General features: G+C 42.1%; 1 protein-coding gene across 1 annotated transcript in view; it reads right to left on the bottom strand.

Moving 5' to 3' along the window:
- The window catches only part of NEIL3 (nei like DNA glycosylase 3), a 48,004-nt gene that overhangs the window by 6,947 nt on the left and 14,850 nt on the right, over window positions 1-26,207 (bottom strand). The window contains exons 4-8 of the mRNA XM_024194239.2: window positions 23,330-23,464; window positions 17,292-17,505; window positions 13,311-13,385; window positions 6,986-7,152; window positions 1,759-1,928 (exon numbers count right to left, since the gene is read on the bottom strand). Of these exons, the coding sequence (XP_024050007.1) occupies window positions 1,759-1,928; window positions 6,986-7,152; window positions 13,311-13,385; window positions 17,292-17,505; window positions 23,330-23,464 (761 nt within the window). The remainder of the gene's footprint in view (window positions 1-1,758; window positions 1,929-6,985; window positions 7,153-13,310; window positions 13,386-17,291; window positions 17,506-23,329; window positions 23,465-26,207) is intronic.

The raw sequence follows: 26,207 nt of genomic DNA, 5'->3' as shown, positions 1-26,207 counted from the left end.
AAACATGGCAGCTGTTTAACAGCAGGTAACAGTACTACACAAGTGTAGAGTACTGTTCACAACTGAAACTTCAGGGGAAAATTAATTATATAAAATTGAATAAAGGAAAAAAAAAAAAGGACCAAGAATCTCAATGTCTATAAAGACAGGTGAATGATAAAGCCCTACATTGGAAAAGAAAACCCACTTTACATACTACTTTCTGCAAGTAAGAAAAGAAGAAAATTTGATTTAAACAGAAAATATGTAATTGAAATTTTGTAGATAAAGATGTTTCACTGAATTAACCAAATCCTCAAGTTCCAGACCTCAGTCTTTGATAACAGCGTAAGTGCTACATGATTGGAATGGGGAAGAGGTGGAGAAAAAGAAACAGAATAATCAGGATTTTGTTCTAAAGCCTTAGGCTACAATGCCTTTGTTGTACAGAGACTGCTGTAAGTTTTAGAAAATCAGGTGGGTGTATAAATTAAAAAAAAAAAAGTTAATTGGCAAATCTGAGTTTGCAGACAGGTTTCAGGTTTCTCACACTGGGTTTCTGGAGGAAAAGAACCAGCAAGCTCAGCCTCTGCTGGCAACAGAAATCTACGCTAGCTGCAGAGATAAACACTTTTCTTCCTTCCTGGCCTGGGGAAAGACATCTGTGCCAGCTAAACATGACATAGGAGTCAACGCATCTCACTCCCCAGTACAAAAAGACACCCTGAAGTAATAGCCTCCGTTAAAAAAAATAAATAAAACGTATAGTAGAAACAAACATCAGCACTATGATTGAGATTTTCAAATCGACTAGGGAATTGTGTGTTAAAGTGCCCTAGTTGGTTTTGACAATCTATATGATCCTTTACACTTCTTGCACATATACATAGGAAGCATAAGCATAGTGTAGAGTAACAGATGCAAGTGTTTTTGAGGTAAAAAGGCACATGTGCCTGTGGTGTAAGCAGTCTTCCTTAAAAACACATTTGGTCTTATGATGCAGATTCTTAGAATACATGTAGCAACCAAAGGATTTTTGAGCTGGGTTCTTAACGTAGGCTGTTTTTCAGAGTTCCCTTTGTACACAGATCTCCTTTTCACTGGAAGAATTGGGAAGGGCTCCTTGCCCCTGCCCCACTTAATGTCTCTATGCAGGCCTATGCAGTAGAGTTGGACCTGGGAAATGATGGAGCCCAGGGATATCTGCTCTCCACCTCACCATTCCCTGCCTGGTACACAGATTTCCAGACAAATCCAGGCAGGAGGTATTACAGTTCAGAGCTCTTTTCCCACACTCTCTTGGTCCCATCCACAGTTGCTACTGAGCAGTCTCAGGGAGATCTAGTCAAAAGCAGCATAGCCTAGTAGGAGGCACCGTGCCTGCAAGAGGGAGCTGGCAGAGCCAAGAGTCATCCCTACTCTGAACACAGTGGAGTTAAGCATGCACAGCACTTTGTAAAATTAGGCTATTACTGAGCAAATATTACAGGATTCAAAGGGTCAAATAAGTTACCTCTTGGTGTTCTTGTGCAAAATCTACACCCGTGCACACAAGGTAATAATTGGATATGCAGTTAGTCATGTAAAAATAACCTGCAAGGTTATATTCTGGGTTGAAATTCACTGAAAATCTGGCCGTAAAGTTTGGTTTTAAAATTAAAACTAAGACTGGAGTTTGCAACAAAAAAACAAACAAAAAACAGATTCTCAATACCATTTTCTACAACATGACAATACTGTAAACAGACTACAAAAGCAGCACACAAAAGCCATCATTACCTTCAGGCCTTGAAGTCAAACAAACATCACAGATCTTAGCAGAAGGTTTGTTTATTAGAGTGCAGATAGTACATGTCCACTCTTCTTCAGATTTCTGAGCTACATGTTCATTAGAACATGACCCCCTGCCATATGCCCAGCCAATTAGGCTATTTCTAGTTGGCAGTTTGCTGTGAAACAAAACAAAACGTAGTTAACCTTTTGTGAAGTTTCTTCCACAAATTGCCTTGAATCCAGCATGTATTGGGAGATGCGGGCCTGGAGAACAAGTGGTACCCAGGGCAACAGCTGCATATCATAGTTTGGATTAGTTAGACGATTCCTTTACCCAAAGGACAAATCCTCCTCAATGCTGAATAGACCAAAAAAAAAAAAAAAAATAGTTCAAACTAAAATGGCATCTCAGAGGATCTCAAAGTGCTTTAACAGAGGTTAATTATTATATGCTATGTTATATATCAACATGCTATAGCCTTTTGCACCAGCAGCAATAAGCAATAGAGTATAGGGAGGCAGTATCCAGTAGTCCAATTGTTTTCCTTCACTCCCACAGTATTCATCAACAATGAACCAAATGGGGAAATTAAAGCACAGAGAAGCTGACTTGAACAAGATCATATAGTGAATCAGTACTAGCATAGGGAATACAACCTTGATTTCACACTGAAATGGGAATCTAACACTTACAAATAATAAGCATAAGCATCTACTTACCTTTCATTGAAAAGGAAACAAAAATATTAAATATATAAATCAGTCTCGTACAATATCAGTTTTATGCATACGGCTGGAACAGGTTTGGTATTTAGGAACCTGTTCAGAATCAGAGCATTAAACAATCAAATCCACCATTTTTTTGTCATAGCTGTAAATCCAGATACCACATTCCTGACTCCTGATTGACCTGCCAAGTTGTACAGGGATCTTAATTCATCTCCAGAAATCTGACATGCAACTGTTTTCATGATACATTACTATACTCTTTTGTTGGCACACTTCAGCACTATAGTGGTGGATGTGAAACAGTAACATGATTTCAAGGATTGGTATCCGTGATGGGATCCCCGGGGTGCAGCCTGGGACTGTGGGATCGCTCTATCCCCTTAACTGTCCAACCTGGGCTGTCTCTCACGATGCTTTGCTAGTGGCAAGCAGCAAGGCCCTCTGAGCTCTGCTACCATATTAAGCATGCCTAGGATTGTATTTTATAAATTTATCAATTTTGTGAGAGGTAAGAATTATTTACTTTTTAAAAGTTTCACCCTCTCTTTTTAAAGGTTTTATTAATGCTGGTTAAAAAAAATTCCATCAAAACTGACCAAAAAAACCTGGGTTTTTGGCTAAAAGTTTTTTGCAAAAGTGTCTTTCCAGAAAAAAACATAGGTTGATCAGAAAACAAATATTTAATCTAAAAATAGATTTTTTTAAATTTGGAAATGTTGCTGAGATGCCACTTGGAAGTTTTCGTTAGCTACTTCATGCCCCTTTCCACTGTGTTAGCCCAGCTCCCTGGACAGACTACATTTTCCATGATGCACCATGGCCAGGAACTTCCCTGATGCATCACCTCTCCTCTCCAAGAGAAGAGACCATATTGCATCATGGGACATGTAGTCAGACCAAGGAGCCTGGTTCATAGAGGAAAATGAAAGCATGAGGCACCCTAACTATGTATTGTATGGCGGGCCATGAATGCTCACTAAATTGGGGGCTGGGGTGTTGGAGGGGGGTGAGAGCTCTGGGGTGGGGCCAGAAATAATGAGTTCAGGGTGTGGGAGGGGGCTCTGGGCTGGGGCAGGGAGTTGGGGTGTGGGATCTCCGGCTGGGGGTACGGGCTCTGGGGTGGGGATGGGGATGAGGGGTTGGGAGTGCAGGAGGGTGCTCCGGGCTAGGACCAAGGGGTTTGGAGGGAGGGAGGGGGGTCAGGGGTGCAGACTCCAGGTGGCGCTTACTTCAAGCAGCTCCCGGAAGCAGCGGCACGTCCCCCCTCCGGCTCCAACACGGAGGCACAGCCAGGTGGCTCGGCGTGCTGCCCCATCCACAGGTGCTGCCCCTGCAGCTCCCGCTGACCGTGGTTCCCAGCCAATGGGAGCTGTGGGACAACACCTGGGGTGGGGGCAGCGTGTGGAGCCCCCTGGCTGCCCCTATGCATAGGAGCCGGAGGGCGGATATGCCGCTGTTCCTGGGAGCCATGCAGAGCGGGGCAAGACCCCGGCTGGAGCGCTAGATCAGGGCAAGCCCCCAGACCTTGCTCCCTGGCAGGAGCTCGAGGGTTGGATTAAAATGTCTGATGGGCCGGATGTGGCCCCCGGGCTGTTGTTTGCCCATCCCTGCTCAAAGGGCTAGATCCAAAAAGGGGATTTAGACTCGACATTGCAATATTTAACATTTAGGCACCCTGCTGCCTAGCGGAATCCACGGCCTCGAGGCAGGCATGCTCCCTGTACCATGCATTGAGAGAGTCATGCACCTAAGAATGGCATCCACAAAAACCAGCCAGATGAGTGGGGAGCTGCCTAACCTAGCCAATAGGAAATGCCAAGGAAAGGGGTGGGTATTAAGTCCCACCCCTCAAAGAGTTTTATGTACCTATGTCTGGGTTGGAGGGAGGTGACTATCTCTTCATGGAATTTACAGCCATGAACCCTCTCCTGGAGTTAGGTACCTAATTGCTTTCTCGCAAAAAACAACGGTGCTGGTAGTGGTGGTGGCTTATTATTTTTGCACAGAACTGTGTATTTCTTGTGCAATTAGGTAAAGAGCAATGATTTTAGAATCCTGGGCAAAGTGTGTTATGTGTTACACTATTCATGTGTCCCTTGAAGAGGTAAACTGTGGGCCCAGAACACCCACACAGTTGGAGCTCTGGAAGAAGATGTGTTTAAGCTACAGGGGGAAGCCTGAAGGGTCAGCACCCTTCCAGGGGTGGGCAGCTGGCTGTATGATTGTGGCTCTCATAAGTGGGTGCTGGACATAGGGTCTGCATCCCAAGAGTGTGTCTAAGGACCCCAGACAAGAGCAGTGCCTGGACTCTGTTCAGACTACTGAGGCTTAAAACACCCAGGGATTCAGCAGTTGGATCCCCTCACAGCAGTCTGGTGAGTGGCCAAGACGGATGCTTGACTGGATCTGTGACAGCTCTAGGTATGAAGACTGCTTAGTAATCTAAAATATTTTTATTCTTAGTTGTCTGGAATTTTGTCATTTCATTATCTTAAAGATTGAAGACTTGCTTGGATTTGATAACATAAAGAACATTTAATAGAATTCCTTTAAGACTTTAGGGTACTTTAATCAGACTGTCACCTGCAACAAGTCACAATGCTCCCTTCTGGCCTTAAAAATCAGAGCATCTTGAAGCAGTAAATCAGCCTTTTCATAAAATCCTTGACACTTGAAATAAGTGCGTTTTCATTCTGGGAAAGGTATTGTCTAATAGAAAACACAAAGCAATGGAACATACTGTGCTCTGACACTTGAATAACAATAGTGCTGGGAGAAAAGGGAGATTATTTTGGTCTATGGCTACCTTTACCAGATAGCTTTTTCAAATGAGAAATTCTATTGTTTCTTTTACTGATTCCTTAAAAGCACAATATTGCACAGCTTCACTTTTACTGTTGTCTGTGAGTTCTAGCATACCAGTCTGTTCTAGGAGGGGGTGAGAAAAAAGCAGATTTTTTTCTGTATCATTCTCTGTTTACTTGACAACACAGAACACCACTCTCACCCCAGCCTGCTGCTAGTGACTTCTCACCCTCTTCCCCCATATTTTCAGAAAGTTATCAGCATGTGAAATATTTATCCTATAGGCTGAAATTTTCTTTGTTTGATCTGTGATCAAAGGTTTAAAAAAACCCAAACACACCTTTAGCAAAATTCCTTCAGCTATTTGAGTTATAATTGCCTGAGAAGAAGATGATGGTGGAGGGGATTTAAATGTTCTCTAATCTTAGCTACAATTTTTATTTTAATGAAGTCTTGGGTAAAATTTTCAAAAGTTTCTTAGGCACTAAGGAACTGAAGGCTCAATGAAAATGAGGCACTTGAAAATTGTATCCCTTGCTCCTCTGTGATATCAATGTATTTTCTCCCTTCCCAACTTTCCAAGCAGAAAGACTGAGGCTAGCACAATTGTCTAAGCCTGAAAATGTCTCAATGGCACACAAAGAGTAAAATCCTCCCAAAACTCGTGAGGAGAACATCAAAAGTATGATTAAAATAATAAGTAAATTCCCATGATTTGACAAAGACTGCAAAATTTTGTTCCATTATAATATGTTGCAAATTCAATTTTCATTTAAAATATAAGTTTCTATAATTTTATTCATTATAACTATAAAGCCAAAACAAATTACGTAGACATGCTGTTGCCCGGTTCATTCACTTTTATACATCACAGCCAACCAATAGCAACATCAATGATGTGAATTCATTCCCTTTCTATCCTGTTCAACTCAAAAGCGTGTAAATCACAAAGGCTAACTAGGAACATTTAGCTGGTAACAGTAAGAAGATGGACCAGGATTTTCAAAATTGAGGAGTAACTTTGGGTGCCCAACTCGATTCACTTTAAAAATGGCCCGAATTGCAGAAATGTAGATGCTCAGCATTTCCTAGAAATCCAGCCTCTGTAAAATGTCAAGTTTGGCAAGAAGAGTTTATGATCTAAAATCCTGATCCTCAAAGACTTACAGAAGTGCTTAGCTTTACACAAGTAACCCCAGTGGGATCAACAGGACTGATATGTATAAAGTTAAGCACCTGCTTATGTATTTGCAGGATCTGGATCTAATTTAAGACAAGATGACACAAATGAGTAAAAGATGATTGATGGACAATTAGAGCGAGAGTAAGGAAAACATAAATTCACATAGTTATGTAAATCCACATTATGTAGGCTAACAATTGATGGTTCAAATAATTTAAAAAGGTTTGAATAGGGTATTTCGAATTGGAATTTAGCCAACAACTCCAATTCAATTCCAATAATTGAAACGGTGTGGAATTTAGTCAACAACTATGTTGACATGCAAATAGGAATTGAATTTAGCTCACTCTCTTAGCTGAGCTAGTGCTGCAGTGCTCACAAGAAAAAAAACAATAAAAGCTCCTTTTTGTCAGTAAAGGCAGCATACAGAGTTTTGAATACACACAGGGAGCAGTTCTATTCAGCACTTTTCAGAGTAGGGCCACACTTTAAAGGGTTATAAAGCAAATGCCATACCTAACATCAACAAGCTGAGGTTTATCCTTTTGACACTGAGGACAGAAGTATGTCATCCTGTTATTCTCTCCTAAACGACAAACCGTGATCTTTCCACTGCACTGACCACAGTTAGGGCGTTTGTACACCTTGTAATGTTTGTAGAGTGCTGATCCTGTTTTGCGGCACTGAAATAGAACATTTTTATAATGCGATTAGAAAGAGATTTGATCCAATGCAAGACATCTGCATATAAAGAGAGAGAGCACACACACAAACTGACAACTTTGCAGCTAATTAAATTACACAGATAATTAAGAATGGCCATATTCATCTATTGTCTTTGCATCCGATTCAAACATGAATACCACTTCATTCAAATATTCATAATTCAATTCTTCTTGAATTTCTGTTCTACATTTAGAATTATGTTCTCATTACCAGCCAGTTCCCACTCCTGACATGTACTTTGGGGTGTATGGGGTGGCTAGGGAGGGGTAGTTCCTCTATTGGGGGACTTGTCGTACCCCTTCGGGGGTAGTCCATCCACTTTGGTCCCCACCTGTCACTCAGCTCTCACCTGTGGCTCCAAGTAGCTGCAGCATGCGCAGCAGCCACACCCCGGGCAATGGCTTCCACAGGCCGGCCAAACCAGGTGAGTGTAACTGATGGGATTCAAACCCTCAGTGAATTAGGGATATGCCTACCCCGCATGTGACATCAGCTCCGGCAGACTGGGCGAAAGAGACCACTAAGATCCAACGGCCAAGAAGGCGGTTTTGCAATGCTTTGTGGAAAGCGAAGGGCTTGACAAGGCACAAAAGACGTCAAGGCCATCCACTGCAACCAAAGAAGTTACCAGTTGTGACGATTTTTCGTACCATTGGTGTCTGGCTTCTAAGGTCGAGAGAGTGGGATTGCTCCTGTGCAACAGCTCTACCACTTAAAAAGCTTCGCGCACAGGTTCTGTGCAAATCATCAAACATTATCATCATATCACACAAGTCATGCGGCGATGGGGGAGGGGCAAAGCGACAGGTGGAGGTTACCACTGGGAGTCGTAGTCCCAATCCTGCACGCAGGCGGTCTGTGGATAGGTGGCCGTCCAGCTCTGTACTTGGGGCAGCAGAGTTGCCCGGCAGCATCCCAGGCGTCTGAGCAGCCCTCTTCAGGACAGCACTGCTCACCCTAGTAAGGGAGGGGCCTAGAAAAGGTGGCCTAAAAATTGCCTGCCCTACAATAACAACTGGCCAGCAAGCCGCGGCTGGCAGTTCAACCCAATCTGCGGCTGAAACCAAAAGAAAAATTTGAGAAAACTTACCATTGGTGTATGGAATGTTCGTACCCTCATGGATCGAGAAGCTGTTGCAAGACCCGAGAGAAGGACAGCTCTCATTGCTCGAGAACTAGTCCGGTATAACATCGATATAGCGGCATTAAGTGAAACAAGATTGCCTGGGGAAGGTTTCTTGAGTGAACCAGGAGGTGGTTACACCTTCTTCTGGAAGGGTAAGACTGAGACAGAGGATGGAATACATGGAGTTAGTCTGGCAATAAAAACCTTATTGATGCATCAACTCCCAGACCTTCCAGTGGGTATCAATGAAAGATTGCTGAAGCTACGCTTCCCACTAAATGCCAAATGTCATGTCACCATCATCAGTCCACGTGCACCCACTTTAACCTGCTCTGACAACTCAAAGGAACAATTCTATGAAGATCTCGACAGACTGATCAAAGCCACACCTGTAACAGAGAAACTACTCCTACTTGGAGATTTCAATGCCCAAGTCGGGGCTGACAGCGAGAACTGGAAAGGAGTAATCGGGCCACATGGTGTAGGCAAAATGAACAGCAATGGACTACTCCTTTTGAGTCTTTGTTCTGAAAATGACCTACCATTACTAACACTCTGTTCCGACAAGCGGACAAATACAAAACGACGTGGATGCACCCTAAGTCCAAACAGTGGCATCTGATAGATTATGCCATTGTTAGAAGGCGAGACATCCGAGACGTACTGATTACTAGAGTAATGCGAGGTGCAGAGTGCTGGACAGATCACAGATTAGTCAGGACATCTCTTCAACTCTACATCGTTCCTTCTCGGCACAAATGCTCTAAGCATGTGCGACCTGCTTTCAATATAGCCAAACTGAAGGATGCTCAATGTTTCAACAAATTCCAGAAGAGTCTTGATGACAAACTGACATCCCACGGACAACTGATCGGTACTGTAACCGAAAAGTGGGACCAGTTCAAGCAGATAGTGACTGACACAGCAATAACATCTCTTGGACCAAACAAAAGAATACATCAGGATTGGTTTGATGAGAACCAAGAAGAAATATGCTCAGCACTGGAAGTAAAGAGAAAAGCTTTTATCGAATGGCAGAATGATCCCTCCTCAGTCTCTAAGCGGGACCATTTCAAGTACCTTCAGAGTAAAACACAGAAAGACTTCTGTCAGATACAAGACAACTGGTGGGAGAGCAAAGCCAAAGAAATTGAGCACTATGCTGAGACCCACAACTTAAAGAGGTTCTTCGGTGCTATTAAGACTGTCTATGGACCTTCTAAACCAAGGACCACCCCACTGCTCTCAGACAACACAACGCTGATTAAAGATAAAGAAGGCATCAACGAAAGATGGTGAGAACACTTTAGCAACCTTCTCAATAGACCATCAACCGTGAATAATATTGTCCTCAATGAAATTCCACAACAACCTGCTCTGACAGATCTTGACTTTCCGCCTACTATAGATGAGATTAAGAAAGCTATTAGCCAGATGAGTTCAGGGAAAGCTCCTGGAAAAGATGGGATACCAGCAGAGATATACAAAGCAGCAGGTCCAGCAGCACTAGCAGCGTTCCACAGCATGATCATCAACATCTGGGAGGATGAAAACATACCACAGGACCTCCGCGATGCTACTATTGTCTCTCTTTTCAAGAGCAAAGGCAGCAAAGCAGAATGTGGAAACTATAGAGGCATATCCCTCCTCTCTGTTGGAAGGAAGATCATCGCCCGCATCATCTTGAACCGCCTAATAGCCAGTATTTCTGAGGCAAATCTACCTGAAAGTCAATGTGGTTTTCGACCTGGCCGGAGCACAGTCGACATGGTGTTTGCGGTCAGACAAATACAAGAGAAGTGCATTGAACAGAACATGCACCTGCATGCTGTCTTCATAGATCTGACAAAGGCGTTTGATACTGTCAACAGGGAAGCCCTTTGGACCATTCTAACACGACTTGGCTGCCCAAGAAAATTTGCTCAGATTATACGCCTTTTTCATGACAGCATGACAGGCGAAGTATTGTCTGATGTAGCCACATCAGCCCCCTTTAACATCACCAACGGCGTGAAACAAGGATGTATTCTCACTCCTGTCCTATTTAACCTGTTCTTTGCATGTGTCCTTAACTATGCAACGAAAGATATGGACCGAGGTATATACTTGAAATACCAACATGATGGTTCACTTTTTGACCTCCGTCACCTGAATGCAAAGACTAAGACAGTGCAGAAACTCCTTCTTGAGGCACTCTTTGCTGACGACTGTGCCCTCATGGCTCACACTGAAAATGATCTTCAGCACATTGTCAACAAGTTTGCTGAGGCCTCGCAACTTTTCGGACTAACTATCAGCCTCGGAAAGACAGAAGTTCTCCATCATCCTGCACCTGGATCAAATGCTTCTGTCCCGAGTATCTCCATTGACGGCACTCAGCTGAAAGTAGTGGAGAACTTTAAATACCTGAGTAGTGTCATATCCAGTGATGGATCACGGGATAATGAGATCAACGCACGAATATCCAAAGCAAGCCAGGCACTTGGCTGTGTGCGTGTCAAAATTTTAAATCACCACAACATCCGGATGTCAACAAAACTGCTTGTGTACAGAGCTGTTGTTCTTTCATCTCTTTTGTACGGGTGCGAAACATGGACACTATATAGGCGTCACATCAAGCAGCTCGAAGCATTTCACATGCACTGCCTCCGCAACATCATGAAGATCCGCTGGCAAGACAAAGTGCCCAATCTCAAGGTCCTCGAGAGAGCCCAGATGACAAGCATCGAAATGATGATCATGAAGTCACAGCTACGTGGACCGGTCATGTCAGCTGCATGGATGCCAACAGAATCCCCCGCCAGCTTCTGTATGGTGAGCGCTCCCAGGGCATCCGGCATATAGGTCGTCCACGGAAACGTTACAAGGACACCATCAAAGCCAATCTGCAGTACAGCAGTATTAAACCTAGGGACCTTGAGGACGCCGCCAGCGACAGAACACAGTGGCATGCAACAGTCAGAAATACCTGCATCGCCTTTGAGGAAGAACGCTGCTGGCGTCTACAAGAGGCACGCGAACGATGTCACAGAGCATCAGCAGCGCACAATCCATTGACTGCGAACTTCCCATGCACCATCTGCAGCAAAATGTGCACCTCTAGAATTGGCTTGTACAGTCATCAGAGGGCACACCATGACACCAACTGATGACCTGCACAGATTTTGTCATCATCGGATCAATGGACTACCAAGAAGACCAGCCAGTTCTTTCTGTAATTTGTAGCATTTGTTTAAATACTTGCGCTCCTTCCTATTTTAGTAATGTTTTTAAGAATACCCAACAATGTTTGTATACACAAATCAGGACCCAAAATATTTGCATCAGAGATTAATAGATTCATAGACTCTAGGACTGGAAGGGAGCTTGAGAGGTCATCGAGTCCAGTCCCCTGCCCTCATGGAAGGACCAAATACTGTCTAGACCATTCCTGATAGACATTTATCTAACCTACTCTTAAATATCTCCAGAGATGGAGATTCCACAACCTCCCTAGGCAGTTTATTCCAGTGTTTAACCACCCTGACAGTTAGGAACTTTTTCCTAATGTCCAACCTAAACCTCCCTTGCTGCAGTTTAAGCCCATTGCTTCTTGTTCTATCCTTAGAGGCTAAGATGAACAAGTTTTCTCCCTCCTCCTTATGACACCCTTTTAGATACCTGAAAACTGCTATCATGTCCCCTCTCAGTCTTCTCTTTTCCAAACTAAACAAACCCAGTTCTTTCAGCCTTCCTTCATAGGTCATATTCTCTAGACCTTTAATCATTCTTGTTGCACTTCTCTAGACCCTCTCCAATTTCTCCACGTCTTTCTTGAAATGCGGTGCCCAGAACTGGACACAGTACTCCAGCTGAGGCCTAACCAGAGCAGAGTAGAGCGGAAGAATGACTTCTCATGTCTTGCTCACAACACACCTGTTAATGCATCCCAGAATCACGTTTGCTTTTTTTGCAAAAGCATCACACTGTTGACTCATATTTAGCTTGTGGTCCACTATAACCCCTAGATCCCTTTCTGCCATACTCCTTTCTAGACAGTCTCCTCCCATTCTGTATGTGTGAAACTGATTGTTCCTTCCTAAGTGGAGCACTTTGCATTTGTCTTTATTAAACTTCATCCTGTTTACCTCAGACCATTTCACCAATTTGTCCAGATCATTTTGAATTTTGACCCTATCCTCCAAAGCACTTGCAATCCCTCCCAGTTTGGTATCATCTGCTAACGTAGTAAGCATACTTTCTATGCCAATATCATGTAAAGTTTAACTGGAATTTGTATACACCACAGTATTTAACATTTTAGAAACAATGATAAGATGTTACCACTCTTACTAATAACACTGCAAAATGGGTTAGCTAAGGAGCTATCTTAGAGAGGATTTAGGGGCTTACTTCATTCTTTAAAAGCACTTTGAGGTCCTTCAACGCAAATACTGTATAAATGCAGAATATTACATCTATTTGAAAGATTCGGAAACCAAGCCACAGAAAGGGTAAGCTACTTAGCCAATGTCATGCTAAAAATCACTGGCACAGCCAAGAACAGAATCCACATCTCTTAGCTCCCAGTTCTGTGTCTTAACCACAAGACTCTCTCTCTCTCTCGTGCTGACTTCAATGGATTCAGGGTTTTAAAGCCCCACTCATCCCTGGTGAATGAGAAGATTGTCGTGGTGAATTTCTACAAAATTTAAGTTCAAAATCTAAAAAGCTAGGTCAAAACTACTCTTTGTATTTAAATAACCCCACACATCTTATATCAAACTTTATGAACAAAGGAGTGAGGATCCAATTACCCTCAAATATCTCGCGTTATTTACTTGCTTTTTCTCAAACAGTTAGTAGTGCCTGAACCAAAAAGTCCTTCCCACTTCAAGCATGTTGACTTATTGCCTCTTTTTATTGTTTCCACTAGATGGCTACATACAACTTACACATTTTGGTGCAAAATTTCAGTGGATTTTCTCTCTTAGAAGTTATTGCCCTCACCTTATAAAAGAGAAGAGTAAAATCACGGGTCATTTTCACCAAGTGATGTGTCTGTTCATCTGTCAATTGACAAGCCTGTGAAAAAGGCAAAAATGCTTTAAAAAAAATAGGTTTATACAACTATAATACACTAGAGCAACTACAGTAAAGAGATTTATAATTAAAATGTCTCTATGGATACCTCCAACAAACATGGTATTACATAGCTACTTGATCTCATATATTCTCATACTTTTTTGCCTCCTCTGCTGTATATTTACACACACAAATATGCTTACTTACTAATCCACAGTGTCTGACTTTGTGCTGCTTCCCCCAAAACAGCTACAAATTTTCAGTGTTTTACTTCAATGACCTAATGGTCCCCAGTAGGACAGTTGAATGGGTTTTAGTTTCATGTAGTAATCTGCACTAGCTGCCTCTTGGTTTCTTGATGGAGTTTATAGGTTAACACCAACACCTCCATGATTTAGAATCTTGTATTAGAGAATTTAATTCTCTTGTGTGTGACATCTCCACCACCTGCTTCAATATGGAAATAAAACCCCTTCCGACCGCATACCTCTAGTTATCACTAGGGCTCCGGGTCTTTGACGGAGGTCATGGAAGTCACAGATTCCATGACTTTTCATGACCTCCATGACTTCTGCAGCAGCCAGTGTGGCTGACCCCAGGGCTGCCCAAGCAGCTGGCTCCAGGGCCAGCTGCTCTGGTGGCCCCCGGAACAGCCACACCGGCTGCTGCTGGAGCCGCCTCGCAACCAGCCGCACCGGCCACTGCTCGGGTGGGCAGCAGTCCCCGGAGCGGCTGGAGCAGCCACTGGTCCCGGCCCCCCCAGCAGCAGGTACCCTGCAGCAGCAGCCCCCCCCCAGGACGCTGAGCCCCACAACAGCAGCCCTCCAATGCACACACACACACACACACACACACACACACACACACCCCCCGCAGAAGCGGCCCTCCAATGCACACACACCCCTGCAGCAGCAGCCCCCAAGATTTAGTCAGGGGTATTTATACTAAAGTCATGCATACGCCACAACCATGAATTTTGGTTTATTGCCCATGTCCTGTCCATGACTTTTACTAAAAATACCCATGACTAAATCATAACCTTAATTATCACCTACCACCCCACACTGGAACCCATATGGGGTATCATCAAACAATTACAAGCCATCATTGATGGGGACCCCGTTCTCAGAGAAATATTTCCTGAACTCCCACTTCTGGCCTTCAAACAACCCCCCAACCTCATAATTAGAAGCAAGCTCCCTACAGACCAGGACACACCAACCAAAGTGGCACCAGAACAAATGCAAAACCTGTAGATCTATCTCCATTGCTATGATGATTAACACCCCCACAACACACACTTCAAGATCCATGGGTCCTACTTGTGCCTATCACTACATGTGGGTATCTCATCCAATATACTAAATGCCCCAATAACAACTATGTGGTGAGACAATCACTATGCTCTCAAATGAACTCACACAGAAAAATGATAAAAGACAAACACAATGTATCACCTGTGGTTGAACACTTTTCATAAGATGATTACTCTATGTATGTCCTCTCAGTCCTCATCCTCAAAGGAAACCCACACAACAACTTCAAAAGACGAGCCTGGGACCTTAAATTCATAACTTGCTAGATACTAAAAATCATGGACTGAATAGAGACACTGGATTTATGGCTTATTACAACAATCTATAACCCATTTAACCCATCCCCTTCCCCTATAAGCTTCCCCCCGCCCCCTTTCTCGTCTATGACTAGGAGAAGTGTTATCAGGCCACTTCACTTTGAATGGTGCCTTGAATTGTGTGTTAACTACTTATGCTAAACAATCTGTTCACCTTGTATTCCACTGTGACACTGAGTACATTTCCCAGACCTGAAGAAGAGCTCTGTGTAAGCTTGAAAACTTCGCTCTCACCAACAGAAGTTGGTTCAATAAAAGATATTATCTCACCCACTTTGTCTCTCTAATATCCTGGGACCAACACAGCTACAAGAACAGTGCATACCTCTAGTTAAAGTCTCCTCAGTTTAATATTGAGAGTGTCTAGAGCCACACATTTTCTATTATGGGTCGCTGAATTTTGAAATGAACTTCTCCCCCAGAGCCCAGATTTATTAACCACCAGGACACGCCCCACAGCACTTCTGTTTCCCCTGTAATTTAGGATAGGTCTACAGAGAGATAAAAAAAAATAACCCACGGCTGACTGAGGCTAACGGGGCTCCGGCTCCAGGGCTGAAAAAAATTGCTATGTAGACTTTCTGACTTGGCCTGGATCCTGTGGGGGTGGAGGGTCTCAGAGCTCAGGCTCCAGCCCAAGCCTGAACATCTACACAGCAATTTTTAGCCCTGCAGGCCAAGCCCTGCAAGCCTGAGTCAGCTGACCCAGGCCAGCCACAGACGTGCCACGGGTCTTTTATCCCTGTAAAGTCATACCCATAGGGAGCAAGTGAAGAGAGGGTCAAAGGGTTTCCATTTCTGAGCGTGACTATCATTAGCTGGTGAACATAGTTATCATGTGGAAGCTGCATGGGCACTAAGGTTCAAACCATGAGCAAAACTAACTATGGAGTGAACAAAAATACCTGAGGAATGGACACGAATACCTGAACTCTAGAGCTGTGTCTACACTGGGGAAGCATATGAAAAGATTCCCGCCACCAATTCAGTTGAATCACTGTTAAAACCAACGAGAGATAGAGTGTAGACAAGACTCTGGCAGCTAAACAGTTTTTAAACCACCACTTTACTTAAATTTTCTCTAACTGAAACAGTGGTAAAATTGATTCCAAGTGCTGGAGACTTATCCAAGCTATGGTTCCCACTGGTTTTAACCTTGGTTGCAATGAGCCAGTGACAGAACCAGTGGGAATTTTGGGGTAACATTTCCCAGTGTAGACAAGGCCTAAAGCCCATTCCTACAGGAATACTTAAGTTTTTAACCTAAAAGCCCTCAATCCTGCAAAGAGAATGAGAGGTCCCCTCACTAGCTTCAGGAGTTCACTTTGTAGGATTAGGGCCTAAATTTCTAACTCACCTAGATTAGCTTTCGTACAGTCTAAGGCTAGATATGTTTTCATTCCATTGACTTATCACGATTTTCTCTCACTCACTCTGATCAACCTTGTTTTAGTTAAGAATCCAGGTGATCTTAAATTGTTTCGAGGATATTTATTCATACCTGTCATGAAAGACAAGGCGTACACACTCTGAGGAAGGTCTGGAGCCTCAAATCAGATAGAGCAGGGGTTGGCAACATTTGGCACGCGGGTTGCCAGGGTGCTTACCCTGGCGAGCCGCGTGACAGAGGTTGCCGACCCCTGAGATAGAGTCTCATGAGGTTTGGTGAATGCACTGCATGGGAAAAGCTTGAGAGCAGGAGTCTGAAGGACTAAAGTAACTGAATATGATGAAGAAAATATGTTGTAATTTAAACTATCTAGAGCCCACAGAGATTTTTGTGTAGTAATTTTAGCAAGCAAAATCAGAACATTCTGTTATATGCTTATTCATTATTTTATAATGGCTGGCATGGCAATTTCATGGTAGCACAACATGATTCAAGACAGCAGGTCAAAGTCTGAAAATTAAATTAATTTCTGGTCAAGAAGGGATGTGAATTGAAGAGATAGCATGCCTGTCCTTATGGGGAACAAAATGCTGCACCAACTCTCCCATCCAACCCATGAGCAGTATTGACAGGCTCCAGAGAGTGCCACACTAACCCTCCTAGGGCAGGATGGTCAAGCATGACAGTAGAGTCTGGGAGATCACCAGAATCCAGGGTGGCATCAATTAGGGAAAGTGGAGGGAGCAGAAGATTATTCAGACCTTACAAGCTCCTCCCTACAAAAATCTAAACTAGACCAAAATATCTTGTAGATATATGTTTATGTTCTTAATAGCTGCTTGCAATAAATACAGAAGGGAATCCCTGGAAATATTTCACTTACTTTAACAGCTGGATGGAGACCACTGTCAAAGAGTGCTTCATTTTTTATGATATTTCCCACTCCAGGTAACACTGCCTGATCCAACAACACATCACATAACATGCGACCTTTCTGCTGCTTAATCTCACTTTCTGCTCTTAAGAAACTAAATTTTGGAGAGCATACATCTAAGTCTTCCATCATTCTTACTTTCTGCTCACTTTCAGCAGCATTCCTGCAAGACAAGATAGATTATTTTGTATTTTATCTTGCATTGTAACTAGACACTACTTACACAATGTGTATTATTTATGAGTGCCATAGCACATTACACACAGATCAAAAAGCCACGCAGATACTCATGACATGCATAGAAAAACACAGAAGTCTTACCCTTTTTTAAAAATATGGTGGTTTAATGACACATACATAGAATACACTAGTGCCAGGCCATGTGCATAGGCAAGCATCCCATCCTTGTTCAGGTCAGCTCTAAGAATAAATTATCAGTCCGTGCCTAGCATTTACAGTGTTAAATGCATTTCCTAAGCAGAGACTCTCAATTGTAACTAACTATAGGGGAGGATGGTCCAGTGGGTAGGACACTAGCCTGGGACTTTATTTCAATCCCTTTCTACACCACAAACTTCCTGTGTGGCAAAACCCTTTAAGCAAGATTCATAAAGATGCTAGGTGCCTAACCCCCAGACTTAGACACCTAAATCCCATTTTTAGGCACCACTAGAATTCACAAAACTCTTTCTCAGTCGCAACCTAACCCTGGGGAAGCCTGAACTCGCTCGGCACCTAAGCTTTTGCAGTAAAAAGTTCCCTAAGTACCTAAGCTTTTGTCTCTGAGCATATATACTGCTGTCTCCAAGCATCCGGGCACCTATCCCCTGCCTGACCCCCAAATGATTCACAAACTAGGGGAAGACAGGTTGTTCATCTACCTAACAGACACGTGGGCCCCCGATCCAGTAGGCATGTTCAGAGGCCACCTAACTCTTCACAAAACATGGAGGGAGGAGAGAGGGAGAAGAGAGGTGGTGCTCTCTCATAACTTTTGGCCCAGTGATTAGAGTGCTCACCTAACTGACTCAACACTGGGATGTGGGAGACACCAGTTCAAGTCCCACTCTGCCTGAAGAGGATTTGAACAGGGATCTGCCACCTTTCAGGGGCATTGCACGATGGGATATTCTGAAATAGGGCTCCCTCAGTCTTTCCCAGTGAAGCTGTTCTGCAGTGGATAAATCATAAAAGAAAGAGTCACTAGAGCAAGAGGACTAGACCTCGGCTCTCTCACCTCCTAGGCGAGTGTCCTAAGCAACAGAGTCACTCTCACTCACTCTCTAGCCCAATTAATATTTATTTATCCATAAGTGAAACAGCACCTCCAGGCAAGACTAAGGGAGACACCTTAACCTCTGATTAGGAGGGAGCTGCTCCTCCTCCCCCAGCTTCTTGCAAGAAATGTCTTAGGCACTGTGACGGGTTGGATCACAGAAACCCCCTTGGGAGCTGCCACCTAATGTACCAAGATTACCCCTGCTCCTGTTTTCCCTGCCAGCTCAGGACTCCAGCACCCTGTCTTGCTGAGCCAGACACTCCCGTCTGCTCCAATACAGACCCAGGGTCTGAATTACTTGCCACAAAGCTGTAGTTTTACCTGAAAACAGCTCACAGAAGTGTGCTTGTCTATAGCACTCAGATGCCCAACTCCCAATGGGGTCTAAATCCGTTTTAACCTGTATAAAGCTTATGCAGAGTAAACTCATAAATTGTTTGCCCTCTATAACACTGATAGATAGATATGCACAGTTGTTTGCTCCCCCAGGTATCAATACACACTCTGAGTTAATTACTAAGTAAAAAGTGATTTTATTAAATACAGAAAGTAGGATAAGTGGTTCCAAGTAGTAACAGACAGAACAAAGTAAGTCATCAAGCAAAATAAAATAAAATGCGCAAATCTATGTCTAATCAAACTAAATACAGATAAGATCCTCACCAGTTCCAGAATGCTCCCTTTTACAGGCTAATCTCCTTTTAGCCTGGGTCCAGCAATCACTCACACCCCCTGTAGTTACTGGTTACAAAGCAGCAGCCGTGTTAGTCTGTATCCGCAAAAAGAACAGGAGTACTTGTGGCACCTTAGAGACTAACAATTTTATTTCAGCATAAGCTTTCGTGGGCTACAGCTCACTTCTTCAGATGCACAGAGTGGAACACACAGACAGAAGATATTTATACATACAGAGAACATGAAAAGGTGGAAGTACGCATACCAATTGTAAGAGGCCAATCAATTGAGATGAGCTATCAGTAGCAGCAGAAGAAAAAACTTTGAAGTGATAATCGAGATGATCCATAGAAGGTGTGAGGAGAAGTTAACATGGGGGGAAAAAAATTCAATTAGTGTAATGACCCAACCATTCCCAGTCTCTGTTTAGGCCTAAGTTAATTGTGTCTAATTTGCATATTAATTCGAGTTCAGAAGTCTCTCTTTGGAGTCTGTTTTTGAAGTTTTTTTGTTGCAAAACTGACACCTTCAAGTCTGTCACTGAGTGATTAGAGAGGTTGAAGTGTTCTCCCACTGGTTTTTGAATGTTATGATTCCTGATGTCAGATTTGTGTCCATTTATTCTTTTGCGTAGAGACTGTCCAGTTTGGCCAATGTACATGGCAGAGGGGCATTGCTGGCACATGATGGCATATATCACGTTGGTAGATGTGCAGGTGAACGAGCCCCTGATGGTGTGGCTGACGTGGTTAGGTCCTATGATGGTGTCACTTGAATAGATATGTGAACAGAGCTGGCATCGGGCTTTGTTGCAAGGATAGGTTCCTGGGTTAGTGTTTTTGTTGTATGGTGTGCGGTTGCTGGTGAATATTTGCTTAAGGTTGGGAGGCTGTCTGTAAGCAAGGACAGGTCTGTCTCCCAAGATCTGTGAGAGTGAGGGATCATCTTTCAGGATAGGTTGTAGATCTTTGATGATGCGCTGGAGAGGTTTCAGTTGGGGGCTGAAGGTGGCGGCTAGTGGCGTTCTGTTATTTTCTTTGTTGGGCCTGTCCTGTAGTAGGTGGCTTCTGGGTACTCTTCTGGCTGTGTCAATCTGTTTTTTCACTTCAGCAGGTGGGTATTGTAGTATTAAGAATGGTTGATAGAGATCTTGTAGGTGTTTATCTCTGTCTGAGGGATTGGAGCAAATGCGGTTGTATTTTAGAGCTTCGCTGTAGACAATGGATTGTCTGGTGTGTCCTGGATGGAAGCTGGAGGCATGTAGGTAAGTATAGCGGTCAGTGGGTTTCCGGTATAGGGTGGTGTTTATGTGACCATCGCTTATTAGCACAGTAGTGTCTAGGAAATGGACCGCTTGTGTGGATTGGTCTAGGCTGAGGTTGATGGTGGGATGGAAATTGTTAAAATCATGATGGAATTCATCGAGGGCTTCTTTTCCATGGGTCCAGATGATAAAGATATCATCAATGTAGCGCCAGGGCGTTAGGGAACGAGAGCTAAGGAAGCGTTGTTCTAAGTCAGCCATAAAGATGTTGGCATACTGTGGGGTCATGCGGGTAACCTGTAGTTACTGTCCTTTGTTCCAGTTTCCTTCAAGTATCCTGTGGGGGGTGGGAGGGGTGTGGAGAGGCTCCTTCTTTAGCCAGCTGAAGACAAAATGGAGGGGTCTCCCACGGGTTTAAATAGACTTTCTCTTGTGGGTGGAGACCCCCCCTCCTCACTGCTATGCAAATCCAGAACTCCATCTTGGAGCTGGACGTCACCTGGGCAAGTCACGTGTCCATGCATAACTCAGTCTTTACAGGCAGAAGCCATTGTCCACATGGTATCTTGTATGTCTCCAGGAAGACTTCTTATGTGGATTGCAGCATTCCAAGATGCATTGTTCCCCAAATGCTTCCTGATCGGGTACTTAACCTTGCGAATTCCTTCCTAAAGAAGCTGACCAAATGCCTCACAAAGCTTACTTAGAAATCAAGCAAGTATACATAACTTTGAACATACGAATGGTGTCTGAATACAGCTAGGATGAACATAGCCAGTAGATCATAACCCTTACATAGATATGTTACATGGCATATGTAGCAAAACCCTATTCCAGTTATATCATACATACATTTATATGCACCTCCCCCCCATAAAGCCTTATGGGGTACACTGTCACAGGCACCTAACTCTAGGAGAGGCTTCATAACTGAGAATCACAAGCAGAGATAGTGCTCTTCTGCAGGTTGTATTTAGGTGCCTATCTCTGTGAGAAGGGTGAGACTTAGGACACACCCATGTCAATGGCATCTCCCATTCACTAGCTTAGGCAGGAAGTCCCTTAGAGTACTGTTTTTTTGTCAATGGCAGTCTAAGGTGCCTCTCTCTCCCCCCCATTCATTTTATAGAGAGCCCAAGCACTTAACTCAGGCTTTGTGAATGGCAGTGTTATTCCTGTGATTTGCTAGGCACCTAAAAGTTAGGCACTGCAACACTCAGCGTCAGAATGCTCAACTCCCTTTGTGAATCTAGCCCTTATTTTCTGGGTGTCTCAGTTCCCCATCTGTAGAACTACTAGTGCTGCCCCACATCACAGGGTGTTGAGATGATCAATAAATTAAAGACTGAGTTTCTATGCTCAGATACTATGGTGACAAGGGAGACATATGAATTAGATTAGATATCTGCATTAGGGAAATTTGCCCCAAATCTCTCATGAAAACATGCAGCTCCAGCACAAAACACAGTTTGCAGAAGTGCAATTTATTTCATTAGCAGGTCCTCAAAAACAGTTTGGGGATATAGAGGAACCATCAGATTCATTTCATTCATGACCTAAATCAGATTCATGACCTAAATCAGATTTGAATGCCCACCATTCTTATGCATAAACATATCTGTATGGCATCATTTAAAAAGTGTGTGTGTCATTCCAAATGCAAATATTCCTGATGTTCTGAGACAGGATTTTTGTTTTTCATTTTAGCCAAAGTGTAAAAAAATAAAATAAAAATACCTATTTACAGTTTAACTTACAAAGGAGGGCAGCTGATACTGAATGGAATTAATAAATAAAACAATAAATAAAAAAATTCAGTGTCCAGAAGTGAAAGCTATTGGATTAAGATATCAACACCACATTGCACTGTGAATGCTCAGGAGATCAGCACCTTATTGTGATAAATATTTACATGTTAAAATAAAGCTTAGCCATAAATTAAAAGAAAAAAAACCACAAAAAGTAGTAACAGATGCAAGAAAGCCCAGATTTACACATATTTATATTTCATGGCTATTCTAGAATAGAAAATACATATATTAAAATCACCTTGAATTTATACAGCCCCTTTCATCTGAAGGCTTCACAGTGCTTTACAGAAAAACTTCACCAAGATGCTATTCCTCACCAGCTTCCATACAGTTGAGAAGAACAATGCCAATGGCTGGGAATATGCCCAAAAAAATGTGTCACAAGCACTGCTAAAAAATACCTGCCTACATTTTTTGGGACAGATTCTGAAATATTGAAGCACAAGATAGAAGTACACGGTATGTTTTAAGTATAGGAACTATACAGTAACCATTAAAGGCTTAGACCCTCACCCTACAATCAGATCCATGCAGAAGCAGAAGTCCATCTGCCTAGATTTGATTGCAGAAGCAGGAGTGTAAAGGGCAAAATACAGGCGGCACATTCAGTTGTTAGAGCAGGGAGCAGAATCAAGAGTCATGGGTTTGAATCCCAATCTGCTGTTGACTCTCTGCTGTTGACTCTCTAGATGTCTTTAAGCAAGTCACTTTCTGTACCTAAGTTATGTATACACAAAGTAAATAGGATGTTGGAAGATTTAATGAGTTAATGAGTTATACTTATCTACCCTAAATCTGGGAGGCATATTTAATTAATTTTTATGAAGTGCTTTGAAATTCTCAGATGAAAACCACTATATAAATGCAAAATAATATTTCCTCAACTGTATGGTGAAAACCTTATTTTTATAAAAAACACAGATTGAACACTGAAGAAATGCTTTAATTTTTACTTTACCTAAGCTCTACTGTTGCATCAAAGAAACAAACCATATCATCAGTAAGGTGTATTTCCAGAATTGGTGGTGCTCCATTTCGGTCTTTGCTTGCAGTTGGATTAATACACATGGAACCATTCATGCCAAAGTGAACCCTAGGCGAGAAACACATTTCTGAAAAAAAATCTGCATCTTAACAACACTCCCAGGCATGTTAGTAGTCTATTTTCTAGCTTGGCAATTAAATTCACTAAGTATATATAATAATTCTTATCATTAGCAGCAACAGGGTGACATGACGTGCTTGTTTACATGGTCTCTCTTTCCTCCCACAAAGGACTGTGTTTAGTAGCAACTAAGAAGCACTCAAGTATATAGTGACTTTATTAGATCTTTATATAATCAATCATTCAGTTAATGATTTAAATTTGAAACATGTTTGTGCAGCCATAATACATGCAACATCCTGGGAGTTTCTTCACCTGTACTGCTGCCCTCCTAAAGCCCCTGCCAGGCTCCTCCAGGGAAGTTCAAGCAAGTCCAGGGACAATGGCAAAAAAAATACACTTGTTTTCTTTCTTGCTGACTCATTTTAAAATTAAGACTCACGAAAACAAGAACAGTGTTCTTCTCAAAGAATATTCTATCATCAGCTCGTCTTCTGCCAAGTGGAAATGATCCAATATAGAAGACAAAATTGCCAGCTGTTTCACTACCACAACTTTCACCATGGTATCGAGCCTCTTCCAGTTGTCCTCAAAACAATATGACTAGCATCTGCCGTATGGTAGCTGGTTCTTTCTTTTTCCGACCTCTCTTCAGGAGAAAGATTGTGTAGGTTTTTAAAATTCTTAAAAATTATTATTTAAATATAAGTGCTGGTGTTTATTAGTTAAGGTGAGGTTGAAAACTAAAGGCACAAAAAATATAAAGTGATGACGTTTGAGGTGGTTGTTAGATACTGCAGAAATTCCAGTCTTAAGCCTGCCCATAGAAAGATCTGCCTCCTTCACTGATGAGCTTTACTCTTGAGGCAACATGCCAAAGGAGTGGAGTTGTCCAGAGCTTGATATATCTTTTAGGTACCCCAAGTGCAGATCTTTCAATGCTTTTAAGATGAGGACAGAGATCTTGAATTTGATGCAATATTCTACCAGATATCAGTGTAGTGAGCAAAGGACAAGTAAATCTGATTTGCAGCCCTGATTAAAGTATTCTTTCACAAGTTAATCCAAACATACCTTTTATACCCCACGTCCTCAAAGGGAAGTCTTATTTCTAAGCTTCTCCTTTAAAAAATATTTTATATCAGAGGAAGGTTAATTATTTTGTGGTTTAGGAGATGAACAACAAAAAGGCCTGGCACATGACAGAACACAAAGACAGCACCTCAAACATTTATTTGTTTTTAATCCATCCCCTGTAATGCCACATATCTGTTTACTCTTATTTTTCCGTAAGTACTGGAAGGATGGTTTTTAAAAAATATTTACAGTTAACTTAAAAGCTACAGTGTATCAATTAATAAATACTGACAAACTACATTGTTAGTAATTGATTACAAATCCCAAAGAAGAGAAGTATTGTAAACTGATTCTCAAGAAATATATTGTGCCTTTCAGAAGCTTTTTCTTATCATTCAGTTGAGTTAAGTTAATAAATATAACTATTTTGGCAGTAGTTGTTATTGCTATATTCTTCCAATTCTCCGGTGCGATATTAAAGCATTGCACAAGATTAAGCAGTTTTGGGTTTTTTTTAAATGTAGGCTTTAAACTCTGTGTCGTGCTATCAATCATAAATGCATTTAAGATTTCCCAAAAGTTCTTGATAAGAAAAAAAAATAATGTGCATGTTTGTAATTAATGGTCTCAGTTATGGAGGTCTGTTTAAAGGTGCACTACTGTCACAACGATTAGCTGTCATAACTACTTCTCAGTTCATGGCTACAGTAATAGAATATTTCACGATCACTTCTATGCATAAATTCCTTTTATATTAAAAGCCTTAAGAACTTTACAAATTCCACTCTAGTGTACCTCATTATCCCTGATGTGCTGAAACAATGAAAAATAGCATTCTTGTCATTTTAATTAAGGAGAAAGTAGGATGGAAGCTACTTTAATTGAAATCTTGGTTCTGCTGTCTGATGACAGCTTGTGTTAAAAAGCTCAATATTTTTTAACAGAAAAAAACTGAGCTTTTGTAACTGTTCAGTTGTGTACAAGACTTAAGTTCTTGGGGATTTTGTTTGTTTTTTAATTGCAAAGCTCTCATTAGTTCCTAGAAAATAGTTGCTCAGTAACAGCACAAACCATGTTATAGGCACAAGAAAAAAAGTTGGTAACAGAATTTTATTAGAAGGGTGCATTAAAGTCCTGGATCTAACTCCCAATGAAATCAATGGGAATCTTTCCACTACTTTTAATAGCATTTTATTTGGGCTCTACAAATGAGAATACTTTCCACATGGAATGTGTCTAAGTTTTGCCTTTTTTAAAGAAAATAAAAATATATGTATTGTTATAGGTTCTTGAAGATTTCCAGATGGAATTATTCAGCCGAGGTCCAAGGGTACATTTATAGTTATTCTGAAGAAAATAGATTGTCGGAATATCTTCTATATAGTATCTCTCACATCCCTAATTGTCATTTCCTTCACTCTAGAGCAAATTATTCACTAGTCACTGGTAAAATGCATCTACAAACTGTGCTAATTTACAAGATTCCCCACCACTCACCTCTTCAGGTTTTAACTGATTCATTTTTTTCTTAGTTTTAGGAGACTACCATAAACACAAAGATATCTAGTGGTAATCCTCAAAAATCAACTAAGAGGAAATACAAAAATCAAGGAAAACATAGGAGATAAGTTCAAATTCCCCATGCCGCTGCTTA

Source organism: Terrapene carolina, unplaced genomic scaffold, assembly GCF_002925995.2.
Source record: "Terrapene carolina triunguis isolate 2854851 unplaced genomic scaffold, T_m_triunguis-2.0 Scaffold66, whole genome shotgun sequence".
Taxonomy (NCBI): domain Eukaryota; kingdom Metazoa; phylum Chordata; order Testudines; family Emydidae; genus Terrapene; species Terrapene triunguis.
The sequence above is the reverse complement of the archived record's forward strand: the minus strand, read 5'-3'. Positions and strand labels throughout refer to the sequence as shown.